Below are 13,730 nucleotides of genomic sequence, written 5' to 3'. Positions count from 1 at the left end.
TAGATTCAGATTAATTGGGCAATTGGGCAGATGCTTATTTGGGACAACTCAAAGTAAAAAGACTAATCGAAAAAATAGCCAGGATTCACTTCATTTATTTGGGACACTATGCCGCTTAATTGGGGCAGCAGACTGTTGCACAAGAGTTTCTAACTAGTGTCAGATGTGTGTGCTTGTGTGGCTGTTAGGACACTACAATGTGCTTACAGCAAAAATATAGTTGGCAAGAAATAAACATTAAGACAATTCAGAAGAGTTTTGTTCACTGTGGTTTCAAGCATTCAGACTTGGAGATGCGAGAAATGCCCAGGAGTAAAAATGAAACAATTTCACCACTTCAACAATTTAGGAACTATGAAGAATTTGAAGGTACTGACAATCATCTCAAATGTTATAACAAAAATGAAGATTTTGAGGATGCAATCGTCGAAAGCAGTCCTTTATCGGCACAAGGTGTCTGCATTGATTTGGTTGATTAGACAACCAAAAGAACACAGCAGCGTAAGGTACACTGGATGAATGCCTCTGTTGATATCATTAGGAACTAATACAGTTTTATAGTACTGTAGTAATGATAGTGTTATATAATTGGTTCTGTATTTCATTTAAATACATAATTTGTTGCTCAGTTAAACATTAGTTTGTCTTTACACACACACACACCTTTTCAACTATTTACAAGAAACTTTGGCAAGTTGGGGCAGCTGCTTAGCAAGGCCAAAATGTGTCCTAATTAACCAGAATCCACTTTAGTTTCTGTGAAGAAGAGATGTCTAATGAGGGAATTTTAGACTTGGGACATTGTAAACTGAAGGCATGGCCACTGTTTGTCTAGGGTGCAGTGATTAAAACAGGAGTTGTTCACAAGGCCCAAACTGGTGTGCATTAGGTATGGTAAAATTTTACAGAGAAAAGAAGTGTGGTGGGGGGGGGAGGGGGAGGATAAGTTTTGTAACCAATGATCACAGTGGAGGGAAAGTAACGTAAAAAGGTTACTGATATATATAGAAGGGGTATCACAGAGACTGGACATCCTCCAGTGTACCCTTTTCAAGGCACATTTATCTTTTCCAAGGATAGGTGCTCAAGTCTGATCAAATTTTGTACAACAAAACTACTACTTTCTGAATTCAGCAGAGTACAGTTTACCTTTCTTTATGTTGAGTGCAACACAATGCACAGCAATATCAAAGTTCAAAGTATGTACAGGTGACCCCCGCTTTACGAATGTTCGGTTTGCGCCACTTTGGTTTACAAAAGACCTACATTAGTAACCGGTTTTCGCATTAACAAAGAGCATTTTCGCTTTTACGAAAATTTTTCCCATACAAATTAATGATTCTTTGCTTTACGCCATTTCAGCTTAAGAAAGGTTTCATAGGAACGCTCTACCTTTGTAAAGGGGGAGGGGGGAAACACCTGTATACCATATACAACCTTGAGATCCGTCGTCTTGCAGGCAGCCACAAAGTAACAAGAATTCCCACACCACATACAGTCAAGCATCGAATGTGCGAAAAACTGTGCAAACAATAAAAATGCTAACAAACACAGAACATGAACTGCAAGTCCACAGCCACATGGCCAGTTCAGCACTGCAGCCGGTCCAGGAGCCCAATGGCTGCAGGCCCCACCGCAGAGCCAGGTTCAACAGGAACAGATTAAAGTCACTCCAATATGAGAAAAACAAAACACAAATGAAAAGGATACATGTTCTTTTTATATGAAGCATTGATGTATTTTCCACTTTCAGTCTTTATTTTCTTATTTTGTTTGCCAGTGTCCCTGATAAATCGCTTTCTTTTGCGGTCCCTACACAATTAAAAGAATGGAGATGAGATCAGCATTTAAAACCAACTTTAAATTCAAGACTTTACACTCAACATCAGTAAGACCAAGGATTTGATTGTGGACTTGAAGGGGGAAGTTAAGGTGAACACACACCAGTCTTCACAGAAGTAGTTTCAAGTTCCTGGGAGTCAACATCTCCGAGGATCTATCCTGCGCCCAACATATCCAAGCAATTACAAAGAAGGCACAACAGTAGCTAGATTTCATTAGTAGGAACTTGAAGAGAATTGGTATGTCACCAAAGGCACTCACAAATTTCTACAGATGTATTGTGGAAAGCAATCTAACTGGTTGCATCACCGTCTGGTATGAAGGACGGACTGCACAGGATTGGATAAAGCTGCAGAAAATTGTAAGCACAGCCAGCTCCATCGTGGACACTAATCTGCCCAGCATCCAGGACATCTTCAAAAGGTGATGCCGCAAACGGATGGCATCCGTCATTAAGGACCCTTATTACCCAGGACATGCCCTCTCATTGCTATCAATGAGGAAGTGCAGTGTTTCGTCATACATCCGACCTCGCAGATGATGGAGAGTTTAGGTGAGCCACAATGCTGGACACCCTTATTTTGACTTGTACAATATTTAAGTGCTTTGCCCAGTTAAGTTTCTGGTAAATGCTGACCTCCAGAATACAGGTGATCGAGATTCAGACACAGTAACGTCACCAATGTCTAGCGCAGTCAGAATCATGTGTGTTGTAGACTAGCAGTGCCTGACTATATGTTACTTTTCTGCCCATGCCAGAATATTGCCCAACTCTTGCTACAGGTAGTTACAGTTTATTTTGTTCGCAGAGGATCATGAACCGAAATTGAAGTCTCATTTTTAGGCATATTGTGGAAGGAAAGCCATTAATAAAGTGGATGAGAATGAGTATATTGGTTTATTATTGTCACATGTACCAAGGTACAGTGGAAGACTTGTCACACATACCATTTATACAGATCAATACCTAATGCCCTTCCCTTGGACAACATCGGTGGCATGGAGAGGGGAGACTTACAGCTTGGGCAACTGCCGGTCTTCCATACAAAAAAACCTTGCCCAGGCTTGCACCCTGGAAACTTTCCAAGGTGCAAATCCATGGTCTATCGAGACTAAAGGAGGACTACTAAACAGATCAATACATTTCAACAGAGCTTTGAGGCAGTGCAAGATAAAACAGTAACAGAATGAAGAAATGCATGAAGAGTGCAGGTAAAACACTGAACTGAGGACCTCCTGCATTAATTCCCTTGAGCGGAGATGACTAACATCCAGCAACCACAATCGTCTTCTGCTCTGCTCTGTCACTCCAGCCACTAGCACCTGGGTCACTCCATCAAATGCTGTTTCAGTGTCAAAGGCAGCTGCTGTGGAATTCATCTTCTTTACAATGTCCTCAGCAAAGCCCTAAGGTGGTCTACAGCTCAGTCGTCCCGACAGAACCCAGGAGCGTCACTTAGTTATGGGCAAGTTCTGAATGTCACCTTCCATCCCACTGCTACACAAGTGAAAACAGACCTACGGTAATCAGCCAGATCGGGTGGTTTATTTTTATTTGGTTAGCGATAAAGCACGATAACGGGTCCTTCCAGCCCAAGGTGGCCCTGCTGTCTAGTTACACCCATGTGACTAATTAACCAGTATCTCTTTGGAATATGGGAGGAAAACCACACAGTCACAGGGAGAACATTCAAAATCTTTACAGACAGAGGTGGAATTGAACCTAGGTCACTGGCACTGTAATAGAGTTACACTAACAGTTATGCTATGTCACCCCATACATGAACACAGTTCCCAGTATTTATAACTATACCGCATCAATTAAGCCAGAGGCATGGGGAGATTTCAGCACCATAGCCGGGATGTCATTCTTCCCCCACCCATGTCCACCATCACTCTTATTGGATTCATTGCTCTTCAGTTTTTCTTGATACCACATGGACTAACTTGAACTGGTTGAAGACAAGTTTCTCTGCAGGAAGTGTGAGGAGGAGCTGAGATGGGTCATTCACACAGTTCACTTGAAGGCATTACGCAAAACGAGACAGGGTTATGGTTACAAAATTACATCATTTATAATTCTTACCATTTCAACAATTGTTTCTGCTTTGTCATATCTCCTGTTTCGTCCCCCATCAAGTCCAACACTGCACCAGATGCCTGCTGCTCAAAGGTGGTACCTTCCCCACTTAAGCTTAACCTGGGTTCAAATGGGAAAAAAAAGAGTTCTTGTTTAAATAAAGATCTTGTTCAGCAGTGCACTGCACAACTGGAAAGATCAGTTTGAAAAGCAGAGTAATAAGGACAGAACATCATTATGGATTCTATTTCTAGATAGCAATATAGATTCCAGATTTTCTAATTACCCAGATCATCTAATAGCCAAAATGGTGTATGCAATTATTTGCACACTGCCTTCCAATCAGCATACCTTCTGACTTTGACTTAAAGTGAGAATTATTTGCCTCAAATGCTGTATGTGTCAATATATTTCAGTCCATAGCCTCCTCTTGTGCCACGATGAGGCCACCCTCAGAATGGAGGAGCAACACCTTATATTCCATCTGAGTAGCCTCCAACCTGATGGCATGAATATCGATTTCTCTTTCCGGTAGAAAGATTTTTTCCCTCCCCCCTCCCCTCTTCTTCTATTCCCCACTCTGGCCTCTTATTGCCTGCCTTACGCCTCCCCATGGGTCCCCTCCTCCCCTTTCTTCTATGGCCGCTTCTCCTCTCCTATCAGACTCCTCCTCCAGCCCTTTACGTTTCCTACCCACCTGGCTTCACCTACAATGTTCTAGCTATTCTCCTTCCTCTCTCCCCACTTTTTATTCTGACATCTTCCCCCTTCCTTTCCAATCCTGAAGAAGGGTCTTGGCCTGAAACATCGACTGTTTATTCATTTCCATAGATGCTGCCTGGCCTGCCGAGTTCCTCCAGCATTTTGTGTGAGTTCCTTTGGATTTACAGCATCTGCAGACTTTACCCATTTATTCTTTCTCCTCAATTAGTCAACTGATTTACTAGTAGCTAAATTTTGTTTAGGATCTAAAAGCACATCACTTAGTGATTTCCAAATGGAAATTAGCAATAAATGCAAAATACTAAAAATACTCAACAGGTCAGGTGACATCTGCGATGGGAGTAATGGGAGATCTTTCATCAACATCAATTCCATTTTGAAATCAAATCTGTTTCCAAATTGCAGCTGAGATGAATTCCAGATCACAATTACCTGCTGCATGAGAGAGCTTTTCTTTAGGTTCTTTGGCCGTTTCACCAGTGTGTCTAGGAACCATCCCTTAATTCCCCCTCCCCAGAAGAAACAATGTCAGTTTTCCCACTGTATCCATTCATGTCACTAATCCTCAGCATGATTTTACTAAATCTTTCTGCAGGTCACTGCGTTCCACACAGCCTTCTCATAACAAGGCAAATAGTGTCTAACAGAGATTTAGAGCAATCTCCTTGATAAAGCCAGGATTTCAGCAGCTTTCTAAAAACAAATTCAGAATTTATCTTGCCAGCATCAAACATCTGTGCACATGTACACTATACCCACTTTCCTTCTCCATTCATGAAAGGTATGCTTTATATTCTGTTGTTTTACTTCATATTCAACCAAAGTATACCTCTTTAATATTTCTCCACATTGTTTTTTTTCTGCCATGTGGTTGCCTATTTGACCAACCACTATCGTACTGCCCACTTATTATACTTCTAAGCTTGTGTTATCAGCAAATTGTGGAACTGTGCTGTGTATGTTTAGGTCATCACAAGAAGCAGTGATTCAAACACTGACCCTTGGGGGTGGGGGAGGGGGAACGCTACTGTCAACTTGTCTTTAGCCTAGAAACTAACTATTCACCGTGGTTGCTTACTGTTCCCAGGATTATTTTAAATCATACCACCTCTTACACAGATGTGCCATTACACTTCCAAATATACACTGTGGACCATCTACTACTGGGAACAACACAGAAGAGCTGCAGGAATATAGAGTAGTGATAATGTAAGACTTCAACTATTCCAGCTCAGCCTATTTACCCTCTTTCAGAATTGAAGTCCTTTGGTTGATAAGGAATGTAAAACTGATCATCCTTGCTGCACTCTTTCTTCTTTCTGGGCAGGTGATCAGAGGGTTCTTTATTCTTTCTCTTCCTTCCCACAACTTCCGAGAACACGATCTGTCAATGAGCAAGTAACGATTAGTTAACAATGTTACTGAAAAAGGTAAAATCTGGAGGGTTAGATATAGAGAATAGTTTCTGGTTTGGTACAAATTTAAAAGGCTTTTCTAAAACAAAAAAGATAAATCTAGTGAAAATTGTCATTTTCACACATCTACCAACATTTTATATCCAAACATTATAATGAAAATTACCATTAAAAAACCTTATTAGGTATCACACATAAAAAGCATGTGTTGAAGTGTCGGCACTTTCTTTCTTCATGAAGACATTCAGCTGCATCGACTGCTTAAAAGTAACTGACCTCTTAACTATGAAGCTCCCAATAGGTCTAAAAACATGGTAATGTATATCTGATTGCCATTCCACCCCAACAAACACAAAAAAAGATTCTAGTCACACTGTGAGAATATAATTCATCCGGATCTTTTAGCAAAAGCCACAATGATTTTGGAAAGCCTGCTATTATCATCATAGGACCAAATCCTGAGGGAAGAACAAATTCTCAGCCTTTGTAGTTAAATGTGATTCATCGTCCAGGCAATTCATCAACTCCTTCCATAATCAGTAAACGTGGCTCAAACCGGTAGATGTAGTGCATTAAGTTTTTATATCATTGCATTCAGAATGACAGAATCCATCCTTTGGTCTGTGAAAGGCAGTTGCTGTACAACTAACTGATTGTGCAACCAAAAATACAAGTGCACTATTATTTTTAACCAAAGGCTCATTACTACCCAATGTTGTGTGAAGAAATACATGTGGGTATATGGGCAACAATTACTGCCTATCCTCAGCTGACCTTGCTGTATCACATAGGAGTGCCATCACTATGGGTCTGGAGTCATATATGTGTCAGACATCAAATTTACTTCATTAAAGTACTTTAGTAAACAGATGCACTGTTAGTTTCATAGCTGCCACTGTGATTCCAGTCTTACACATCAGATTAACACAAGAACGCACACTCCCCTTGCAGCCAAGGTTGAAAATAACTGCTACTCCAAATCATTACACCAAGCTTCCTCATCGCTCATCCAATAATTTAGACTGCATGCTAACATCATCCATTCTTTTGTGCTTCTTTTCCATTTAGACGAGAATAAATCACAAGTTGCAGTTTACAGTAATCTCAAAAATTCCCTCACCTCAATGTTCTCATCATCAGCCTCCTGCCCAGCAGAGGGATCCTTTGAGCTTGGCACACTCCTGGATACACTTGTTTGCTTCTCTTCTTTCAACTTTTGAAACTTCTGGATTATGTGTTGCTGCTTATTTCGTGTCATCCTCATGATTTCACTTGCCGTGCTCTTGTTTGTAGGATTTATTTCAAAAATAGTCTGTAATAAATTAGGTAGGAACTATTGTTTATAACTTAAGAGCACTCTCACAAAATGAATTATGCTTACTTAAGTACATTGAAAAGGTTTCCTTACAGATTTTGCTTTGTAATTTTTGATATCATCGATAACTTGCAGTCTTTGAAGTTCTGTATTTTCCAGGCTAGTACCTAAAATGCAAAAAAATCTTGAACTATAGTTACATCAAAAATAGTGCAACTAAATATTTAAAACACTAATACTACCAATTCCTTTAGAAAACTTACTTTACTATAAGAACTCTGCTGCTGTGAAAAGATGTAAAGTAGTAATCTTTTCTGCACGAAGCTTAATTTTGTAGAAAGGCTCGTGATGTAAGGGCTAAATTGAGTTGTTCAGACAGGGAGCTCAGTTTTTCCCATTATTCCAGAGGTTTAAATTCAGAGACAAACTCCAGAATCCATTTTGTAACTTATTGACCCTCTTGGCAGGCAGAATTAAGGAAAACCCCAAGGCATTCTACAAGTATGTGAAGAACAAGAGGATAAGACGTGAAAGAATAGGACCTATCAAGTGTGACAGTGGGAAAGTGTGCATGGAACCGGAGGAAATAGCAGAGGTACTTAATGAATACTTTACTTCAGTATTCACTATGGAAAATGATCTTAGTGATTGTAGTGATGATTTGCAGCAGAATGAAAAGCTTGAGGATGTAGATATTAAGAAAGAGGATGTGCTCTTTGAAGATGCTTTTGGAAAGCATCAAGTTGGATAAGTCACCCGGACCGGACAAAATGTACCCCAGGCTACAGCGGGAGGCAAGGGAGGAGATTGCTGAGCCTCTGGCGATGATCTTTGCATCATCAATGGGGACGGGAGAGGTTCTGGAGGTTTGGAGGGTTGCGGATGTTGTTCCTTTATTCAAGAAAGGGAGTAGGGATAGCCCAGGAAATTATAGATCAGTGAGTCTTACCTCAGTGGCTGGTAAGTTGATGGAGAAGATCTTGAGAGGCAGGATTTATAAACATTTGGAGAGGTATAATATGATTAGGAGTAGCCAGCATGGCTTTGTAAAGGGCAGGTCGTGCCTTACAAGCCTGATTGAATTTTCTGAGGATGTGACTAAACACATTGATGAAGGAAGAGCAGTAGATGTAGTGTATATGGATTTCAGCAGGGCATTTGATAAGGTACCCCGTGCAAGGCTTATTGAGAGAGTAAGGAGGCATGGGATCCAAGGGGACATTGCTTTCTGGATCCAGAACTGGCTTGCCCACAGTAGGCAAAGAGTGGTTGTAGATGGGTCATATTCTACATGGAGGTCAGTCCTCAGGGATCTGTTCTGGGACCCTTACTCTTCGTGATTTTTATAAACGACCTGGATGAGGAAGTGGAGGGATGGGTTAGTAAGTTTGCTGATGACACAAAGGTTGGAGGTGTTGTGGATAGTGTGGAGGGCTGTCAGAGGTTACAGCAGGACATTGATAGGATGCAAAACTGGAATGAGAAGTGGCAGATGGAGTTCAACCCAGATAAGTGTGAAGTGATTCAGTTTGGTAGGTCAAATATGATGGCAGAATATATTATTAAGGGTAAGACTCTTGGCAGTGTGAAGGATCAGAGGGATCTTGGGGTCCGAGTCCATAGCCTCAAAGCAGCTGCGCAGGTTGACTCTGTGGTTAAGAAGGCGTATGGTGTATTGGCCTTCATCAATTGTGGAATTGAAATTAGGAGCCGAGAGGTAATGTTGCAGCCATATAGGACCCTGGTCAGACCCCACTTGGAGTACAGTGCTCAGTTCTGGTCACCTCACTACAGGAAGAATGTGGAAGCCGTAGAAAGGGTGCAGAGGAGATTTACAAGGATGTTGCCTGGATTGGGGAAGCATGCCTTATGAGAATAGGTTGAGTGAACTCGACCTTTTTTCCTTAGAACGAAGGAGGATGAGAGGTGACCTGATAGAGGTGTATAAGATGATGAGAGGCATTGATCATGTGGATAGTCAGAGGCTTTTTCCCAGGGCTGAAATGGTTGCCACACGAGGACACAGGTTTACGGTGCTGGGGAGAAGGTACAGGAGAGATGTCAAGGGCAAGTTTTTTTACTCAGAGAGCGGTGAGTGCATGGAATGGGCTGTCGGCAACAGTGATGAAGGCAGATACAATAGGGTCTTTTAAGAGGCTTTTTGATAGGTACATGGAGCTTAGTAAAATAGAGGGCTATAAGTAAGCCTAGTCATTTCTAAGGTAGGGACATGTTCAGCGCAACTTTGTGGGCCACTGGGCCTGTAATGTGCTGTAGGTTTTCTATGTTTCTACGTTAACTTTGTAGTAATCGGCTGAACCTCTAGAGACCAAGACCCAGTTTTCACAATTCAGTTACTTTGAATGAAACATTCTGAAATATGATGAATTAGAAGCCAGATAACGCTTTAAAAACAGGATTTAACTAAAGTATACAGCTCTGGGGATTAAATCGGGCTCACCTCACAGTGGGAAGACAACATACTGATCTTGCAGTAGTTGGGGTGGTTGTTAAAGTGCTGCTTTAACAGCCATTCATTCATTACTTTAAATTACCATCTGTTCTTAAAACAGTTGGTTTGTGAGAGACAGATTCAGTACAACTGACTGTGCAACCAAAAATAAAAGTGCACTTTTATTTTTAATCAATGGCTCATTACTATTCAATGCTGTCTGAAGAAAAAACAAGTGGATAAATGGGCACAGCAGGCAAGGGCAACAATTACTGCCTATCCCCAAGTGACCTTGCTGCGTCACTTAGTGATTTAAAGGAATTGTGCTATTTTTATGTTACTGATTAGTTACAAAGAGAAAAAAAATCAGTTTGTTGGGATACTATGGAGACCATCTCGTCTTGACATGTGTGATATATACAAGGCAAACAGATTTAACTTACCAAATAAAGAATGAATGCCCAATGTCATGAAGTTCAATTCTCTAACTCTCTTTATTGACTCTGGAGAAGGAGGGGGTCTTGATTTCAGATACTGAATGTAAGCATTCTCTGACACTCTCTTCAGATTTTGAAGATCTAGTGAAGCTCTGTGATTTGCCATAAGTAATGATTCTTCATCATCTATAATACTCTGAGGGACTCTGCCATATATTCCATCTGTATCTGAATATGCCAAAACAATTTAAAAACAAGGTTGAGGTCAGAAAATGACATAATGTTACTGAGAGACTACCATGACATCAGTTGCATCTCCTATTACACAGAAGTACCTTCTCTTCAATTACTGCTGAGCTAACAATGGTTGTTTTCCACTTTTTGATGAACATGAACACACTTATCAGAGGTTGTAAAAAAAAAGCTGGCCCCAAAGCCCTAACCCTAATACCAGAGATTAGAAAAATTAAAGAATTCTCTCCAAAGAAAATCAAATGAATATTCTAAATGTCTTATAATACAATGTAATTATATTACTGTAGGTCTGACACGGTGGTCAGCAGCACAGGGGCGCCGCAGGGAACCGTACTCTCTCCGGTCCTGTTCACCCTGTACACATCAGACTTCCAATATAACTCGGAGTCCTGCCATGTGCAGAAGTTCGCTGATGACACGGCCATAGTGGGGTGTGTCAGGAATGGACAGGAGGAGGAGTATAGGAAACTGATACAGGACTTTGTGATATGGTGCAACTCAAACTACCTGCGTCTCAATATCACCAAGACCAAGGAGATGGTGGTGGACTTTAGGAGATCTAGGCCTCATATGGAGCCAGTGATCATTAATGGAGAATGTGTGGAGCAGGTTAAGACCTACAAGTATCTGGGAGTACAGTTAGACGAGAAGCTAGACTGGACTGCCAACACAGATGCCTTGTGCAGGAAGGCACAGAGTCGACTGTACTTCCTAAGAAGGTTGGCGTCATTCAATGTCCGTAGTGAGATGCTGAAGATGTTCTATAGGTCAGTTGTGGAGAGCGCCCTCTTCTTTGTGGTGGCGTGTTGGGGAGGAAGCATTAAGAAGAGGGATGCCTCACGTCTTAATAAGCTGGTAAGGAAGGCGGGCTCTGTCGTGGGCAAAGTACTGGAGAGTTTAACATCGGTAGCTGAGCGAAGGGCGCTGAGTAGGCTACGGTCAATTATGGATAACTCTGAACATCCTCTACATAGCACCATCCAGAGACAGAGAAGCAGTTTCAGCGACAGGTTACTATCGATGCAATGCTCCTCAGACAGGATGAAGAGGTCAATACTCACCAATGCCATTAGGCTTTACAATTCTACCGCCAGGACTTAAGAACTTTTTAAAAGCTATTATTAATGCTTTTTGAGATAGTGATTTAGATGCATATCATATTTTTTACTGAGTTAAGTACTGTATGTAATTAGTTTTGCTACAACAAGTGTATGGGACATTGGAAAAAAGTTGAATTTCCCCATGGGGATGAATAAAGTATCTATCTATCTATCTAATCTAATTAGGAAGTCTTTCCTTGAAAGAACACAGTTTAAAAAGATTAAATAAGTCTATAGTCCAAGTGTTAACTTTCTCTAAAAATCTAAGCTGAAAACAATAAAGGAAGAATTTTATTTAAAATGCATTGCACATAGTAAAGTAGAAAAAGAGATATTGCCAAATGCTGATAACATAAACTTACCATCGGAATTCTCAGTCTGGCCTGCAAATTTGAGAGGTCGTCCAAGGAACAAATGCAGATCATAAACATATGGAATTTCATCCAGAGATATTAATGAATAAGCAGTGCCACTTCTACCAGCTCTTGCTACTCGACCTAGTTCACAACACAATTTTACATGTCAACTATTACTAAATAAACAATATTGTTTAGTCATCCAAAAGAGCTTCCAATTGGTTTGGAAACAAGTTTACCATAATTAACAAAAATAGCAAAAGCTAGAAACAATCAGGTCAGGCTGCATCAGCAGAAAGTAAAACTGTTAACTTTCAAGACAAAGACAAGCGATACCTCTATTTTACTTTGTACAGATGCTGGCTGACCTGCTAAGTGTTTCCGGCATTTCATACTTGTTTCAGATTTCCAGCATCTACAGTGTATTTCCTCACACGTTTAAATTAAGCATGCATCATTTACTGTAAAGTTATACACGACAAAATATGTCCAATATTCTGTCCAGACTAATCAGTATAAAGATTGCATTTATGAAAATGAACAGAAAGCAGTTAGATGCTCATATACAATTTTACTCATTTAGAATATATTAAGTCCTCCCTCACTGACATGTTCCATCAATTCTTTCAACTCTGAAATTGTCAATATTCTTACCGACTCTATGCAAGAAAAGTTTAGCTTTGGATGGGAAATTGTAGTTTATGACATTATCCAACATGGGAATATCGATACCACGAGCTGCAACATCAGTAACAATCATCACCATACATTTTCTATGGACAAATTTCCCAATGTTGATCTTTCTTGCTGTTTGATCCAGAGCACTATAGATGTATGCACAATCAATGCCCTGTCTGGTTATTAGCTGGTGGAAACAAAAAGAAATCAGTTTAAGTATGTGCAATTTCAGGAAAATGATCTTCACTTTGCATTTATAAAAACAAAACTTTGAAAACACACTGACTATTTTATGAAGTACAATCTATATGCCATATTCTATGTGCAAATGTTAAGTGAACAGATGCTGAGGAAGCTGTCATCTTAGGCATTGCGAAGCAACTCCTGAACCACATCTGCTTAAAAGTGGCAATATTATTTAAAGTCCAAATCAGGTTCCTGACAGATTAAAGACAAGTCTTCCGTGGGACTATCTCACAGTATACTAATACTAATCCATTCAACAGTAGCATCTGTTTAATACTATAGTTGTTGTTGTTCCTTTCTGTGCCTTTGGGCACGTCGGGCAGCAACCTTGCCATTCTTTTGAAATTTATCTGTTTTTTACGAGGCTGAGTTCACTGAACCCAGCACAGATGGAAAGCACGCAAGGAGGCGGCCAGATTCAAAACTGGGACCACTCACCTTGAAGTACGGTGCATATGCCACTACACCGCCGGCCATATTTATTACTATACAGCAATGAACTGCAGACAAGACAAATCCCAATATAACTCTCATCTTGTCAGCCATACTTGGCACTTACACATGCAGCAAATTCATAAGGACTGAACACCTAATGTGGTCTTCACGAAAGTCAGCAAATGAAAATTACTAAGTAACATCGAAGTCCATGGCCAGGAAAACATTTCCCATATTATTTGTTCATTGCTACAGTGTATAATATTCTAAGGGTACTGCTTCAATAAGGAAACAGATCTTGTTACAAGAACACAAAAATCTATGAAAATCATGACACACCGCGCATCCAAGAAAATAATGGACAATAACTCTGGTATTCTGAAACTGAATCTGAAC

The 13,730-nt window shown here is 40.4% G+C and overlaps 1 protein-coding gene across 1 annotated transcript in view; it reads right to left on the bottom strand.

Moving 5' to 3' along the window:
* ddx54 (DEAD (Asp-Glu-Ala-Asp) box polypeptide 54) overlaps positions 1–13,730 on the bottom strand; it is a 39,670-nt gene that overhangs the window by 3,214 nt on the left and 22,726 nt on the right. Inside the window, exons 12-19 of the mRNA XM_073065502.1 lie at positions 12,630–12,840; positions 11,982–12,116; positions 10,271–10,492; positions 7,469–7,542; positions 7,181–7,372; positions 5,890–6,029; positions 3,929–4,042; positions 1,711–1,812 (exon numbers count right to left, since the gene is read on the bottom strand). Coding sequence (XP_072921603.1) covers positions 1,711–1,812; positions 3,929–4,042; positions 5,890–6,029; positions 7,181–7,372; positions 7,469–7,542; positions 10,271–10,492; positions 11,982–12,116; positions 12,630–12,840 — 1,190 coding nt within the window. The remainder of the gene's footprint in view (positions 1–1,710; positions 1,813–3,928; positions 4,043–5,889; positions 6,030–7,180; positions 7,373–7,468; positions 7,543–10,270; positions 10,493–11,981; positions 12,117–12,629; positions 12,841–13,730) is intronic.

This window comes from Hemitrygon akajei, chromosome 14 (assembly GCF_048418815.1).
Source record: "Hemitrygon akajei chromosome 14, sHemAka1.3, whole genome shotgun sequence".
NCBI lineage: Eukaryota > Metazoa > Chordata > Chondrichthyes > Myliobatiformes > Dasyatidae > Hemitrygon > Hemitrygon akajei.
Note: the sequence above shows the minus strand (reverse complement) of the source record. Positions and strands in the feature narration are given on the sequence as shown.